This window comes from Notothenia coriiceps, unplaced genomic scaffold (assembly GCF_000735185.1).
Source record: "Notothenia coriiceps isolate Sejong01 unplaced genomic scaffold, NC01 NC01_scaffold00008972, whole genome shotgun sequence".
Lineage (NCBI taxonomy): Eukaryota > Metazoa > Chordata > Actinopteri > Perciformes > Nototheniidae > Notothenia > Notothenia coriiceps.
The window spans coordinates 125,803-141,757 of record NW_011341673.1 but is presented as its reverse complement, the minus strand read 5'-3'; the positions used below and the strand labels follow the sequence as shown (position 1 = coordinate 141,757).

At 38.3% G+C, this 15,955-nt stretch overlaps 2 protein-coding genes across 2 annotated transcripts in view; both read left to right on the top strand.

Annotated features, from left to right (window-relative positions):
- hacl1 (2-hydroxyacyl-CoA lyase 1) overlaps positions 1–15,955 on the top strand; it is a 187,959-nt gene that overhangs the window by 77,159 nt on the left and 94,845 nt on the right. The gene's annotated exons all lie outside the window — the stretch shown is intronic.
- macc1 (MET transcriptional regulator MACC1) lies at positions 5,450–10,793 on the top strand. Its single transcript, XM_010770568.1, has 5 exons — positions 5,450–5,589; positions 6,841–6,963; positions 7,053–9,094; positions 9,262–9,450; positions 9,541–10,793. The coding sequence occupies exons 2-5, from the start codon at positions 6,849–6,851 to the stop codon at positions 9,742–9,744; spliced, it is 2,550 nt and encodes an 849-aa protein (XP_010768870.1). The 5' UTR covers positions 5,450–5,589; positions 6,841–6,848; the 3' UTR covers positions 9,745–10,793.

Here is a 15,955-nt window from a genome sequence, read left to right as displayed (position 1 = left end):
TTCACCAGCAATTTACTGTTTGAGGTTCTAGTGTTATTTCAGACAGGATTGAAGCCCAATCTGATTAGAACTAAAAGTAATCAAGTAGATATTTTCTTTCAAAACGTTTCAAATAATAGGAAAAATAAAAGTAAAAGTACCTACAGGTGTCTCTCTCCAATACAGAGGACAGCTTTTTTAGGTGCAGTACATCAGGACATCTCTCCAGAGCCAAGAATATTCACTCTCTAACTGGGCTTTCTGAAAAACCTCACCATAATGATAGTGACAATCACAGTAGTTGAGCTTCGTCTCCCTCTCTACTTTCAATTGTCATCCTCTGACACACTAAAAGTCCAGAAACATACACATACTCAGTGGGATAAAGTTCCACCTTTGGATCCTCTTCTTGCTCTACGCTGTTCATACTCTTTCAATGACGACGCAGTCAAGCACACAATGCTGCAATGACAATAAAGTCTAATTTCTAAAAGAATCCAAGCTACGTACAGAAGAAACTTACAATTAAGATTTTTTTTGTCCTACCCAGGAAAGGCAGTATTTCTTTAGTCAAAGCCAAAGTATTTTAGTTTCTTTACTGAAGCCCTCTGGCATAGGGAAACATTTAAGGCCTGCAGCACAGTTACATTGTGTTACTCAAAAAACAAATGATTACAGACAGAAATTGTTAGATAATATGTATACGTACAAGCTTATTTTGTAAGTGTGCCACTTAGTATTTGGAGTAGTATACATTTCGTTAGTACATTCAGATACACAAAGGCTTTCCACCACTCAAGGAGGAGAATATATTAAAATTAAAATAACCATGGGGAAACATAAATACCTTGTTATGTTGTCAAGTTTGTTATTTAGCATAAGGTTTGCCAAATTATCGTTTTTGTTATGGTTTAGTACAGATTTAGGAAGGATAAGTGTTTTCAAATTCCAGGCAAGATTGCATTATTTGCAAAGTAATTGGTAAAAATAAATAATACATTTTTGTAAACAGACAGAAACCTGGACTACAGAACATTATATTCAACAATGTATAAATTGATATACTATATTTAACACAACGATTATCACACTGTGTTTATTAATATATATTTCACACAAACTGGCTTCAAACATATGAGGGAAGACATAACTTTCTGCACACAAAATAATTAGCATTGAACTTTTCAACCGCCTCAACAGACAACTGAAGTTATGAACGGTTATAAAGGGATCATTTAGTATTACACAGTCCTTTCAGCCTATGTCTTGAGAGTGCACAGCTCTGTGTTGGCATGTTATTAACATCTTCCCACTCACCTGGTCCTCTAAGGAGATTTCCGTCCCTACCCTCATTTGAATAAAGCAAAGCTGCCAACTGTGGATAAAGGCCTCGGTAACAGCTTGGGTCAGAGCATGTAGTGTGTGAGCAGGCAAACCCAGCTTTGATCTATCAATCAACACAAAAGGGAAATAACATTATCCTACACTGGTTGATAGACATTTGGATGCATCAGGGATTTTTAGGCTGTATTCTGCCTTATAAAATCAAGCTTAATCACAGCCTTCAATAAAGCTTCATTGAGGCTCCAGCTCCAATAGGTATGAGGATTTGTATTTAGGTTTTCTAACACAAAATCAGTGCTCTGATAACACCTCTCGCTGTTGATGCATCTGTGGCCAATTTTGTGGTTAAAACCACCAACCGCACTGTCATTGTCATCAAACCAACCAATCTCCCGGGAAAGGCAATTTGACAAGGCTAAGAGGTTAGTCAAAAATAATTAACAGTAATTGCTGCAACACTGACAGAGGTGCCCTTATACAATGATTTCAGCAATCTAGATCATTTACGTCACAGGTGGCGTTTCACCTGTCTGATCGCTGAGTGGAATGCCTGCCGACTGAACCTCACAGAGGTCTGATTATGGTTAGATTTAATGAATGCATCACATAAGTGTCTATAAAATAAATACAGGATTAAAGAGAACTATGGACCAAAGTAACAGACTGCTCCACTCAGGATGCAGGTTTCTGCAGCAGGTGAGACATCATCCAACACCTTGGTGAAAGTGAAATTAGTTTTTTAATATTAGTTATGTTTTGTTGGCTTTGTTGGAGCTAAAAGTTGTATTTTTGTAACAAATGTCATAGCCTTTACAAACAGGTTTCAAAGCTTTCTAATCACTATGACAATGATGGATGGATACCCTTATTGCAATATATACTGAAGGAGTTTTAAAGTTGACTATTACAAAGATAGCTGCAACAGTGAGTCATCTAAAGGAAATAGAATGGCATCTATTTTGCTTATTAATTAACCAACAAAATATCAAGCGAGAATTCCAAGTTACAACTTTATTCAGGCTTTTTAAAATGGGGTTGACTGAGCAGATAAGGCTTTAGATGAAAAATATATATAAACCACACACAAGTCTTAACAAATAAATGATGGAGAAATGGCTCCACCAAGTGGCACAAATATGTAACTTTTGAAGAGCCAGCAAAGTGAAGTTACTTTCAAGCATAGGCCAATCAATGTATCAAAATGTAGATACACAATATGAACAGTTTCTCTCTGACTTCTTCATAATTAAAAAGGTTTAGTCATTTCGAAATGGTAAAGATTAAACAGCAGCATGTATGTGTTTGAATTTAGTTTTAAAAGTCTACACACTGCCGACTGCAGTCTACCACCACTGCAGTCAGCATGTCGTTGTGTGCCTGGGCAAGACACTTCACCTCAAATTGCTCCTGTTGGGATTGCCCACAGTATTGAATATGTAAGTCGCTTTGGATAAAAGCGTCTAACAAGCAGTGTTGGGCAAGTTACTTTTAAAAAAGTAACTAGTAATAGTTATAGTTACTGCTCTCAAAAAAGTAACTATTTACTTTATTAGTTACTAAATTATAAAAGTAACTAGTAACAAGTTACTTTACTTTAAACATAATAACAATACAAGTTCTAAGTAGTGCAATATGAAATAAAAACAACTACACTCTTTTGACAGTGTAACAATTAAACAAGAACTACACTATTTTGGCAGTAACAATTAAATACATAATAAACTGTCAGACTGACACTGAAGACAAACAAACTATTTTCAGCCTCACAAAAACAAACTAACAGTGCAATAATTTACCTCACATCTGGCCATTTAGCATAAACAAAACCAATAATGGTGGATAAACTTAAGAAGAGGTGCTTTCAGCCTTATAAGTAATCTCCAAGTTGTAAATGCGCTGCTGCTCTCGCTGATACTTGCATCTGCCATTGTGCTGTTGGTTGGCGTTGCCGTGTATGTGTGTGTGTTAGCAAGTGTTTGTGTGTCTGTGTATTTTCCCCATAAGGCAAGACCCGCCCAACTCTGTCTCTGATTGGCTTACCCTGAAGTGTTACCCCGCCGTTAACCAATCATCACTCCTCTCTGGTCACTTCCACTTTTCCATGGTGCTGTGAGAGGACATCACTGTATTGGCCTGTAAATGAAATCCGAAGGGAGATTCGGTTCAATTGGATCACATAATGTAACGCAGTAACGCACCCATTTAAATCACAGTAACTGTAACGGCGTTACTGAATGGGAATAGGTAACTAGTAGCGTTATTAGTAACCGCAAAAGGTAGTTGCGTTACAGTAACGCGTTAGTTTGTAACGCGTTAGTCCCAACACTGCTAACAAGTGACATGTAATGTAATGTAATGAATAAGATATATTAGGCTTTGGATACACAGGCATTAAGTATTGGATTAGTTCATTGTTGTTTTTGTTTTTTTAATAAGATTTGTTAAAAACAGAAATCACGAAGAGCATGCTATTGCCATATTCTGAAATAAGCCACAAGGGTGCAGGATGTGCTCACACATCTGTATTCTGCTTTAGATTATCTATCCTAAAGTCAGTGCTGACAGTGACATGATTGCAACTGTGTTTTGGTGGAATGTGAGAGGTGGGCAGATTGTGGCTGTTAAGTTTTATATTATCCAAGTTAAAACAGGTTACTAGGCACAGCTCCGGTTCGTATGAATGATGTAAAACAAAGAGACATTTAGCTAAAAAAAACAACAGAAGTATATACAAAGTTTGTTTACTTTTCTAGTAGGGGGATTTTAATGAGTCTTGTAGTCCAGCCTGTTGCTGCCACTGAACACATTGGCTACATGAAAATTCATTATCTACTCAAGAGTGCTTACTTACATTCCTTTAGAGCTCGGATGCCAGGGCCTGCATCCAAAGACCACAGCTCTGACAGGACATTTAAAACTTCAGCATGGATATGCATCGACAAAGATAACAGTTGTAAAACAAACAGTAGGCTTCCTTTAAATGGGTATATGAGGTTATTACTTTTCATACACTTTGGCATGCAACACATTTGTAAAAAGCTGAAATACAAGGAGAGATACAGGAAAACATTCCTGCCAACAGCAACACCACTTTATAACAACTCGCCTCTGGCTGGCAGAGAACTCATGCTCCATAGCTTCTCTTTTGTTAACTGGACTTATCTATTCACTGTGCATTTTACATTTATATCTAATTTCATATGCCCTTCAATAGTGTTTTATTTGTCAGTCTACATTTGATTTATATTCACAATCTACATTTTATTTATATGCACGGTCAAGTTTTAGAATTTCACTCTTTAAGTTCTGTTGTCTTTTTTTTGTATAATAGTTTTTTTCTACTCTTTTCTTATTTCTTATTTCTTATAATGTGCAATACTTTATTTTACATGCTGCTGCAACACAGTTTTTTTTCTCCAAATTTGAGATAATAAAGTATTACCTTTGAGTGATTTTCTTGCATTATTTTCATGATGATTAAATATCCAACAACAATATCCATTAGTGATCTATTCAGTCATTCATCACAGTAAATCTGTATAAAGCTGCTAGGACTTGTTTCCTTGATGAGATGAACCCTTAGTTCATCTTGGCTTTGATCTAAACTTTAGATAAAGGTCACTCAAAACACTGTGATAATGACAACCAAACTGAACTATCTCTCTTACTGAAATAAGTTGATCAATGACAAATCAATAAGAAGAAACAAGCATAGTTATGCTGTTATTTATGGCTTACTAATGTACTGCATCAAGTATAAGGACCTGCTTTCACTGACTAACTCTCCAAATGCTGCGTTCACAAGGTCATTCAGAGTAAATGTATATAATATTGTATCTTTAGGCTAATTGCTAACTTGGTGGGTTAATCTTGTTTGTTGTGTGTCCAATAAGTAACCTTGAAACAAAGTGAGCATGTTTTTGCAGGCTTGTTCGCATGCTTATCACTAAGATCAAACTCCAGTCGAAACTGCAGGTATCGCTCAGTTTCAGGTGTTGTAAGTCTCGTGCGTAAACAGAGTGGTGCATTTTGGGTACTGTAGTTCTAAACCAAGAGAGGCCACTCCTCCGTCGGGGTTCCTGTATTATTATCAAACTCCCTGTCCCAAAACGCTCCGTGCCTGAGAGCAAACAGAGTAAACCGCTGCAACGTAAGGAAGTGAACATCATAGATACGCCCAAGAAAAGAACAAGTGTAAATGATAGTGGGCTGACCTCTTTTCCTGCCAGCTCTCCGAAACAAAACTACAACCACCTCATGCCGACGGTAAGCTCTAACTTTGTTGTCTGTTCTCGTATTTGGTATTTATTCTTGTCGCTCTCTCATAAAAGAAAGTCTCCAATAGGATAGACGTGTTATTGTGTAACTTCTGAGTATCCACACACCTGTTGAGACGCTGTCAGACTACATGTCAGTATGATTGTTGGCTGTGGTTTGACAAGCTGTAGGTTTAATGTTTGCGCGATCGTTATTCTGGATTAATAATGAATACCAGGTTAGTTTGAGAATAGTTTAATCTGATTAAACAAATAAAACAAACATGAACCAGATTGTGATCAGATTAGTTTATTTGGTATTGAATATAATTATGTGTAGGCTACTACAGGAATCTCAGTACAGTGCAAAGTGAATAATCCTACCATGCAGTATTTGCTCAGAATATACATAATTACAGTCTGTAGTACAGTGTCACTGCACTTTGCTCATAGCAACAAGTGCTGAGAGAACTGACTACTGTGTCATAGGCTTGACAAGACCAACCTGTTTTTGTGCACTGGTGTAAGTAACCACATTATTAATGACTGACTCACTGTGACAAGTCATGAATGGGTATGTCCTTTTACGCAAACAGTGACAGACTGAAGACTTCAGGCTTAGAAACAGTTTTCCTGCAGCAGACTGCAAAGAGCCTGAGGCCCACTGTGCTAAGGGTAGTTTAGAGCAAACAATAACCTTACTCTCAAGTCTTTTGTTGTGTAGGTACTAGTTTCCGTCGCTTGTCACAGCATTTAAAAATATACATCTGGTTATGTGTAGGCCTGAAACTAAAGATTACTTTTATTTAATCAATATATCCATTGATTTTCTTTAATCATCTTTGTAAAGAGGACAGAAAGTATAACAAATGCATATCACACTTAATCCTATATAACTTTTTTAAGTTACATTTTCTATTTACTATGAAAGGAAAACATAGCTTTTCTAAAGCTTCTTCTTGCAATAGTAAGAACAACAACAATAACAATGTCATTAATATTGTTGCCAATTTATTTTATGTAAACAAACAGATCAATTACTTAATAAATAGTTTTAGCCCTAGATGGGTTTAATTAAAAAGTATGGGTTTTAATATTCTTCTTGCAGTTTTTACTATGACAAAAGTGAAATTCAATATATTGGGAAATCATATTTGTTTTACTTCATTGCAATAGGACTAAGTAACATTATTATTTTATTAAAGAGTGAAAGCTGCAGATTGATTAAGAAATGTAAAGAAAATAGTTTGTATGTTTACAGATGAAAATATGGCAGCTGGAAGAGCAAGGTCCTTCAATCGTGTTGGGAGTCTCATGCGGAGCAAATCTGAGGGAACACTGATTGATCTGGATGACAAGGCCTCAACCAGTGACAACCTTAATGGTAAAAGCAGAGGAGGCCTGTTCTCTACATCTCAAAACCTTCTGATAACGTTAACAGATGTCCTAACCAAATTCTTAATATTTTCACAGGTGTGTGTGTGACCCCGAACTCCGAGTGGCCACTTATACAACCGGAAGTTGCAAGTCCATCTCAGTCACAAAATCCCTTTTGGAACAAACTCTCTAGATCAAATCCTTTCTTAGATGACATTGTACACAGCAGCACAGACAAACACATCTACAACACATCAAATGTAAAACAAGACAATGAAAAACATTTGGACTCAAATGATGACGACGCCATAAGCACATCTTCAGATGAAGGCAATGTGGGGAAGTTTTTGGAAAAGAAACAAAAAGTCAGGAACAAATCTGGGAGATGGAGAAGCGCTTCCGACATCCTGGAAGATCTGGACAAAAAAGTGCCGAAACGGGAGAACAGCTTCAAACCACCGGGGACGGTGCTAAACCCAGATTTTGAGTGGCTAAAGAATGACAGAGAGGCCTACAAAATGGCCTGGCTGAGCCACAGGCAGCTCACTCGCTCATGTCTGGACTTAAATCTGATGAGCCAGAGTCCAGGGTGGGCTCAGACACAGGCCACGGACTTTCAGGTTATCTGCAAGATCGGCCACACTGGAGGCTCGGTGCAGTTGCCTGGCTCGGATATTAGCATCCATATCCCAGAAGGTCATGTTCCCCCTGGAGAAGTCCAGGAAGTTACACTTAAGGCACTGCTAAACCCTCCTCCTGGACTCAATAACAACTATGTGACAACCATGAGTCCACTTCTAGAGGTTGTGCTCAGCAACATCAACATGAAGGAGTGCATCTCTCTGGAGATGAAACTGTCTGGAGAGGTGAAGAGCGACCCTTTGAGTCAGGTGATGACTACTGTGGTCGGACTGGTGTCCCACAAAAAAGAGGGACCTTATCTTAAAGTGAGCGACTGTTACATTTATAAAGAGATGTTACAGATGAAGTTGCAGGACCTAAAGACTCATTTTTATGTGATAGCGGTGGCGGAGGCATCTGCAATCCAGTCTCCTGCTAAATCAGTGTGGGATTACCTTCATCGCCAAATCACATTAGCAGTTTACGGTCCCAGGTACATCCATCCGTCATTTAAGGTTGTAATAGTAGTTTGCGGTCATGAGGATGTCCCTCCAAGGCTTCCGTTTGCAGTTACCTTCAGAGGAAACAAAAACGTGCCTCCACTTGTGCTGCAGCTTTGGGGAAAACATGGGTTTAAACCTGACAAACTGAACAACCTGCATGTTGCTATTAGCATCACAAACTCGATTTTTAAAATCAAACCTGAGGACCAACTGAAAGAAGTGAGAGAAAGTCAGCTCAAAATAGGAACAGTTTTGCACCTGCCAGTTGCATTGTCTTGTGCTAGTAACACAGAAATGACTCCTTTTAAATTAGATCTACAAGTGCAGGACTCTAACGCTGCAGCTGTGGCTCATTTCGACGTGCCTTCCCCCCCAGCAGCACCCATCAGGTCAGAAAAACGAGCTCCGAGGCTCATAGAAAAGCAAACTGAAGTGGTGAGAAGCACTTCCATTGCTGAGGAAAATGTTCCAGATTTGAACAAATTCACAGACAGACCTGTGAAGCTACAGTGGTACGGTGTCGCCCTGAAGACAGTTTTCCGCCAGCCACGTGTAGACTACCTTCTGGAGTATTTCAAGGGGGACACGGTGGCTCTCCTATCCAAAGACACGGTGAGGTCAGTGGGTAACTCGAAAGCAAAGGAATGGTATATCGGATTCCTCCGAGGCAGGATTGGTTTGGTTCACTGCAAAAACGTTAAGCTCATAACCAGGGACCAGGTGATGGACTTCACTGGCATTCAAATCACCACAGAGGTCCTCTTGGACAACATGACACTGCCCTTCAAGAAGCTTACCTACATGTACTCAGCCATCCAGACACTGGTCACCGAGCACATAACCAGCTGGAGAGGGTTCTCCGATGCTTTGGGGTACAGCAAACTGTCTCTGGACACCATAATACGGACGCACGCTGAATCTGAGGTGGATAAAGTGGCCTGCGTGCTGGAAAAACTGAAGGAAGACTGCCACGCTGAGAAGACCAAGAAGAAGTTTCTGCATGAGCTCTTGGTGGTAAGTTGAGACAAACTATAGGTTTACATTCTGGTAAATTCCCACTGTCAAAAGAACAAATATTTAAAAAAATGTACACAACATGCTATAACAATTTCACAGTCTGAATGCTGTTGTTGTGTGCCTGCTTGTTTTGTGACTCTTTATCTCTGTGTTTACCACTGCAGGCTCTGTTGAAGATGGACTCTGTGAATCTCGTGGCGCAGGTGATTCAGAAAACAGTAATTTTGTCCACCGCTGTCGAGCTGGGAGTCCGATGGAGGGAGCTCGCTGAAAAGATGGGGAAACTCTCCAGCTCTCAGATAGCGGGCTATGAGACACCGCACCGAGGGAAGAGCGGAGAAGTTGGGGCCCAGGTCAGTTGAACAATAATGATCTTGGGGCATTTATTTGATGAATATCATGCAAGTTCTATTCTGCAAATTGATTGCTTTATTTCCTTTTAGTCCATGTGGAAGCCCGCGTATGACTTCCTGTACTCCTGGAGTCTGAGGTACGGAGACAGCTACAGGGACATGATCCAGGATCTGCACCTGGCGCTGGACAAAATGAAAAACCCTGCCACCAGACAGTGGAGGCAGCTGACTGGAGCCCTTATCACGGCAAACTGCCTCGATATCTTACGCGTCTCCGCATACCCCAATTCCTAAACTTTACACTTTACTTTAGTGAGGACATTAACTCCTAGGCACTTGGGAAATACAGAGAAGTTTTGTTACACAGAAATTAGGTTTTGATGTTTTCTATTGTACTTTGCTCTTTTTTTGCTACTTTATTTAAATTCAATAAGGTACTTGCACTAAATATTTGGATGTCACCCTTCATCATGAAAAGAGATGAAAATGAAGTGCTAACGTGAAAGTTAATTATAGTTTATCATCTAAAGTCAAATGCTATGAGGTCAGTACTTCCACACTGACATCAGCTGGGTGTCAATAATAGGTGTTGGAATTTGTTTTGAGAATGTATTCCTTTTCCTTTTCTAAAGTAAGCTAAAATTACCCAATACATTACCATAACACTGTTAATGCAAAGTGTGTCACATGAAGAGAAGGTCAAATGCTATATATGTATCTAATTCTTAATCTACACTGCTTAAATCATTGACTGTGTTTAGGTTTTTTTTTTTAAAGAAAGGGTTCCACAATATTTAATGGATTGTGTAAAGGTTTGTATCAAAGGGATTTTAAATGTTAAGTTTTCTGTAATATGTTGTAAGTAGTTAATAGTATAATAATGTGAACACTGTTGCTAACTAACAATCTCAAAGGTTGCACTACAGACTGTATAATGCTCTTTATTGGAGTTTGTGTGCCCACAGTATAAAAGTCTATGGTCTACCAAAGGGAAAATGTCCTGATGCCAGTGAACAAACCATGCAGATGCTACTATACAAGTGTCATTGACTATTGTTAGAAATATTAATGTATGTTCTATTTTTTATACTGTGATGTTTGAGATATGCTCAAAGTGGATCATTTCATAAGCTATACAATGTTTGTATGATCAGGTTCTCATTGTGAAATGGAAACTTTATTGTTCAGAGTGGTGCCATACACAATACACAGGGCCTCAGTCTGTGACATGTTTAACAATGATTGATATCTTTGACACTGAAATGGAGGTAAGTTGCATAGGATAAAAATAAATATAAAATAAACCACATTTGTTTTCTAAATGAGGGATTGCTTATTTTACAGAGTGCTACTATTATATTATACTATTACAACAGGTATTTAAATCATAATTCAATACTAAACAGCTTAGGTGACATCTTTAGTTTAAGTAGTATTAAATCCCTAGAGAAAAACAAATGACTTTACCCTCAAGTGTTTTTCACTGATTTTCTGTTTGCTTTTCCCGACACTGTTTATTCAAGCTAGTTTCAGCTCAGAGCATTGTGTGCCAGGTCTCTATCAAACAGAGCGCTGAACTCACTTTCCTTTGGCTCTGAATGCACCTCGGGAAAAGTAAATCAAATAAAAATGGTATCAGGCAACAGAGGAAGCTGATTCCATCTCTGAGCTAAGAGCGATTGTAAGATTGTATTTTATGTGTGAGAGCTGGTGATAAACAGTGTTTAGAGGGAACACCAAGGAGAAAACTAGGGATATTAAACACTGCATGTCATCTTTAGCAAAATGTTAAACAACAACTACTGGATTCTCAGTCATTCAAATAACTATCTTTGTTTTAAAAACCAAGATTAGTCTGGTCATATCCTGCTTCTTTGCTTTGCCCTTTTATTGCTGAGGTTCAGCCAAAACTGTGTCACTTCTCTGGCAGCAAGTAAAGTACAGGGAACCTAATTTGGTCAAGATTATTTTCAAAAACCTTGAGATTAATCGGTCAATGGTATTTCTTCAAAAATAGAGAAATTCCACAAATTGAAAGACATTTACATAACAAAGTTTTAAGCATTTAATAGGGGACTCCTCAAACACAGAGAACAAAGGTTCACTGTTTAAGTGAGAGTGAAACATGTTACATGAGTGAGGGCAGGTTTATCTCCCTAAAGCTCAAACATATGACTCGTCATAGATAAATAGTTAACAATTAGTTATAGAAGCAAGAACAATGATTACATATCAGTACTGATTAGTGTTGCAGCAGATGTGATTATCTATTATTGCCAGTGTCATAGGCTCAGTTACAGTGCAAGGTATCAGAAGTTACCGAAAAGTAAGATAGCAATGCTACTATAAAAATATATGCATGTGTGGAATGTAAGCAATGCCTGAGCACATTACAACTGAACTATAGACGATAAAAAAGTGTTAATATATATTGTGAAGGATGTATCTTTTACTGTCACTACAAGACACAGGGTGAAGCCCTGACAGTGTGAAAGCCAAATTAGTGACACAGATGAACATTTTTCGAGGCACCAATTTTAAAAAGGACACTGCCTTTTAAGGTCCCCTTTTTTCAGGTGCAGTGAAGCCTTTCATTTTGTGACGAATGAAATGTGACTGCTTTTGTTTTAGGAGCCTTTTATAGCAGCAGTGTGAGAGTGCAGATAGGATAATTATTATGAATGTCGGTGCCTGTCTGAGTTTGAAATGAAAAAAAGGTGCCAGAAGAAAAATGGTGTGGCACGATATGCAGGCAAATATATTTAGCAGCCTGAAAATAAATGTAATTAAAAAAAGGATTTGAATAAAATAAACCTTCCTTTTTTATTCAAGCTTGCAACATGTGCACATTACATTACATTACATTGCATTTAGCTGACGCTTTTATCCAAAGCGACTTACAATAAGTACATTCGACCAGGAAGATACAACCTTGAAGAAAACAGAATCATATAAGTACATCAGGTTTCATAGAGCCAACACATTTCAAGTGCTACTCAACTGGCTTTAGATAAGCCAGTCCTTTGTTAGTATATATGTGACTAGGCTTAACAGTATACGTCTGTTTCTTCCTGCTATAACTGAAAACACAACTATTCTTAAGAGTCAGTTTCAGATACAATTCTGATTTGCTTAAAATAAACATATGAAATTAAATTATAAATCATGAGAAGAAACACAACACACAAAAGAATACATCAGAACGAAATCAGAATTATTGGAGTCGTGAACCCCGCAAAGTTCTCGACAATCTGCTCTGGATTCTTCATTCCTTCACTGTCTGTCAGCGTATAATGTCACCAGTCCTCTCAGCCCCTCTTTATCATCCATTGTTCCATTCTCATAAAGTGCTCAAGGCATTTTCCACAGACCAGATCTGAACAAAAATAAAGTACTATATTCCTATTTAAGAAATAATCAAATACATTTTTTTTTAAATCACTCAAAAAGCCTGCTTGTACACAAAAATCAACCTTGCTTTAGAAACATGAGTACCGTAAGTGTTTTGTGTTACTTCCACTGTGGCTTTTTTTCTTGCACAGAATATTTTTGGCTCATTAGTCAACAGTTTTTACCATTAAGTGAGCCTTTGTTCACCATAATTATGGGCCTTGTTGTTCTGAACGACTCATTTCCTATTGGGAGAAAACTATTTTGCATGCTTTGAGTTTCCTGGCATTTACCCAGTTTATGGAGCATGAAATACAAACTCGGAAAATGAACTCTATACCACAACAGAACCACCGCAATGCTTTGCCTTAAGCAACTGTATTTTGTTGATGTACCGCGTTTTCTCATCCACTTCCCAGTAGATCACTGTCTATCTTATTTTAACCACTTCACTCACAAAAGAGCACTTTTAATTGTAGGAAGGGCTGACTATCATCCGCCATTTAAACCCTGGACTGAGTAGCCTCAGTGAAACTTTAATGTAAAAAAAAGAATATATATTACAGTCATCAGAGTGTATTTATATTATGTCCAGCTTCTTCCAGGCTGCTGTTGTGTTTCACTGAGAGCTCCCTGCCAAAATGAGCCACTGATGTTCCTCGAACTAACACATCAACAATTTAACACATTAAGCAGTCCTTGTCACTAACACTCCTGCCAAACCTCTGCGACACCAAGCACCACTGGCTTTCTGTATGAGAGTATTCAGCTTTAATAAGGAAAACACATCTTCTGTCTCCTGTGCATTCGCTGCAGAGCAAAATTTGACTCTGAAAATGTTCTCACACACCCTTAACCTTAACTTCAGCGGCAATTTCTAAAGTCCAGTAATGGATTAAGCTAGGCACACATCCAGAATTCTGAGGTTTTGTTTCTGCCATGTGCGTTATGTTTGCTCAACATACTTCATCTGTATCCTGTTTTTTCATTCAAGGTAACTACTCACCCAGATTGCATTTCAAAAGGTGTCTCAGAACGGACAATTTTCAGACAAGGTGAGACCTCCCAAACAAACCCATCTCAGCGGAGCAGTCTGCCGTGGTGATTCAGGTGGGATTAAGGAGGTTGGCAGGATTTTATTTTATTTAAGGAGGAGGAAAAGAAATGCTGAGATTGCTGTTTTATCTGGCTCTTATCCCAGCTAACTGCCAAGAACAACTTAGCCCATTAGCATATTTTTTTCATAGAAATATGGATGATGCATTAGCTGAGAAGATGTCGACTATCCTTATGCTTCCTGTCCGCAAATTGTTACATTTTCCCAGTTACTCAACATCCCATATCCATGAGTTCTCATTCTGGCTGCAATCACATTTATTGGCCTTTATTTCACTCTAATTGAGGTAAATAATACATATCTGCATCACAGTACTTTGTGTTTTAATGGTAGCCACTAAACACCGAACGGATTTGTTCCAATGGGTGGCGCCATTGTACAGATATTATGAGAGATTCTTCGGTTGTCCACAATTTCTCATTTGTTTTCAATTCCATGTGAAATTGCAAACCAACACCTATTAAATGATTGAATAAGTAATGATGGTATAATCATGACTCATTAGATACAAAAATACAATTACCACAGATGCGCAAAAGATGAATTTCTCAGCATGGCATGTCATGTTTATATAAATGTAATGCTACACATTATATATTTATTTTATGATCACAAAAATATATATATTTTCTTTTATTTGATACATTACTGAAGTTTCTTTTTTTTACGATAAATGCAGAGGATATTTGGGGGATTTTTTTTTTTTTTCTAATAATCTTAAAAATAAAATGTAAATGTAAAATGTGATATAAACAACCATGCTGCTACATGCATGAGTCTAAACAGTTAACAGCAAGGGGGGTGACACACAAATCACTGTTATGAACAGAAGCATTCCTATGTCCTCTAGGGTATATAAGGCTTCATTTGTTTTACCTCCATGATATATGTGAAGGGCAAGAAGTCATTTAGCTTTCAATTTATTAGCCTGGTGATTTATGCATGCTGCAAAAGTAGTGGTGGTGTCTACACCCCATCGCGCTCCTTGGCTTTCTCATGGCATCGCAATACTTTGGTAATAGATGATGTGAAAGATGAGAGTTCAGCAATTAGAAATGTCAGAAAAAGGTTCACAGTTTCTATAGCTGCACTTCATTTATCACATCTTTAAGTCACTCAGTAAGACCACAGCAACCTGCATTATAGTTGGAGTCCCTCCATAAACATCAGGAAAAGGAAAAGACACCGCAAGCCAACACAATTATACTGATGTAAAAATGTTCCTGAAAGAAAATAGCTTCTTTTTTTTAATTAAAAAATAAAACCAGAGATCCAAATTGTTTAAAAACACAAATCTAGACCCTTGGAAACCTGTACTGGTGTGTATGTGTTGAGTTTTAGCTGGAATTTTTTGTGGTGTATGTTACAAGGTGTCGATTGTTGCCCAGAGCTCAATGCCTTTCTGCTGACTAACCGCCTGCTTGGAGCCTCTCCCCATGACCACCGCTGGGAAGGAGGAAGCTCTGTTACCAAATGACTCACAGGGAAGAAAAAAAACAACCCGAAGAGTTTGGCAACGTTCGGAGCGGCTTTGTGAGTAATCACCATCCACATCCTTGGACACCTCACTTTGCGCTCACTCTCACTTTTTCCATCAACCGATCTAAAGTTTCGTCATGCCAGAACACTGTGATAAAGATGAAGGAAATTTAGAAGATATAAATAAGCACCAATATTCTTGATACACATCCGAAAGCAGCATCTGCACCGCAGACCACAACAAAGTCCTCGATTTACTGAGATGACTTTGCTGCCAGTGGAATGATAGCAAAGTCTTTCTCCAGCTCCCCCTGTTAGAAGGCAAGTTTGTTTTTGTTGATGTGATCACATCCTATCTTGCAGTATCACGTTTGGTCAGGTGTACACTAATTGTGTTGGGGGAGGGACACAAAGCGTGTCTGCAGACAGGCTTGATGTACCAACCGTGACACTCTCAGTGACAATAATCTAAAAAGCAGATGGAGGAGAGCCGAGAATGAGACACAGGAATGTTAAGAA

Bases quoted from the DNA above. Each gene is read 5' to 3' on its own strand.
- macc1 (XM_010770568.1), top strand. From the start codon at position 6,849: ATGGCAGCTGGAAGAGCAAGGTCCTTCAATCGTGTTGGGAGTCTCATG. The intron at 6,964-7,052 runs GTAAAAGCAGAG...ATATTTTCACAG, and splicing joins AACCAGTGACAACCTTAATG to GTGTGTGTGTGACCCCGAAC. The intron at 9,095-9,261 runs GTAAGTTGAGAC...TTACCACTGCAG, and splicing joins TTCTGCATGAGCTCTTGGTG to GCTCTGTTGAAGATGGACTC.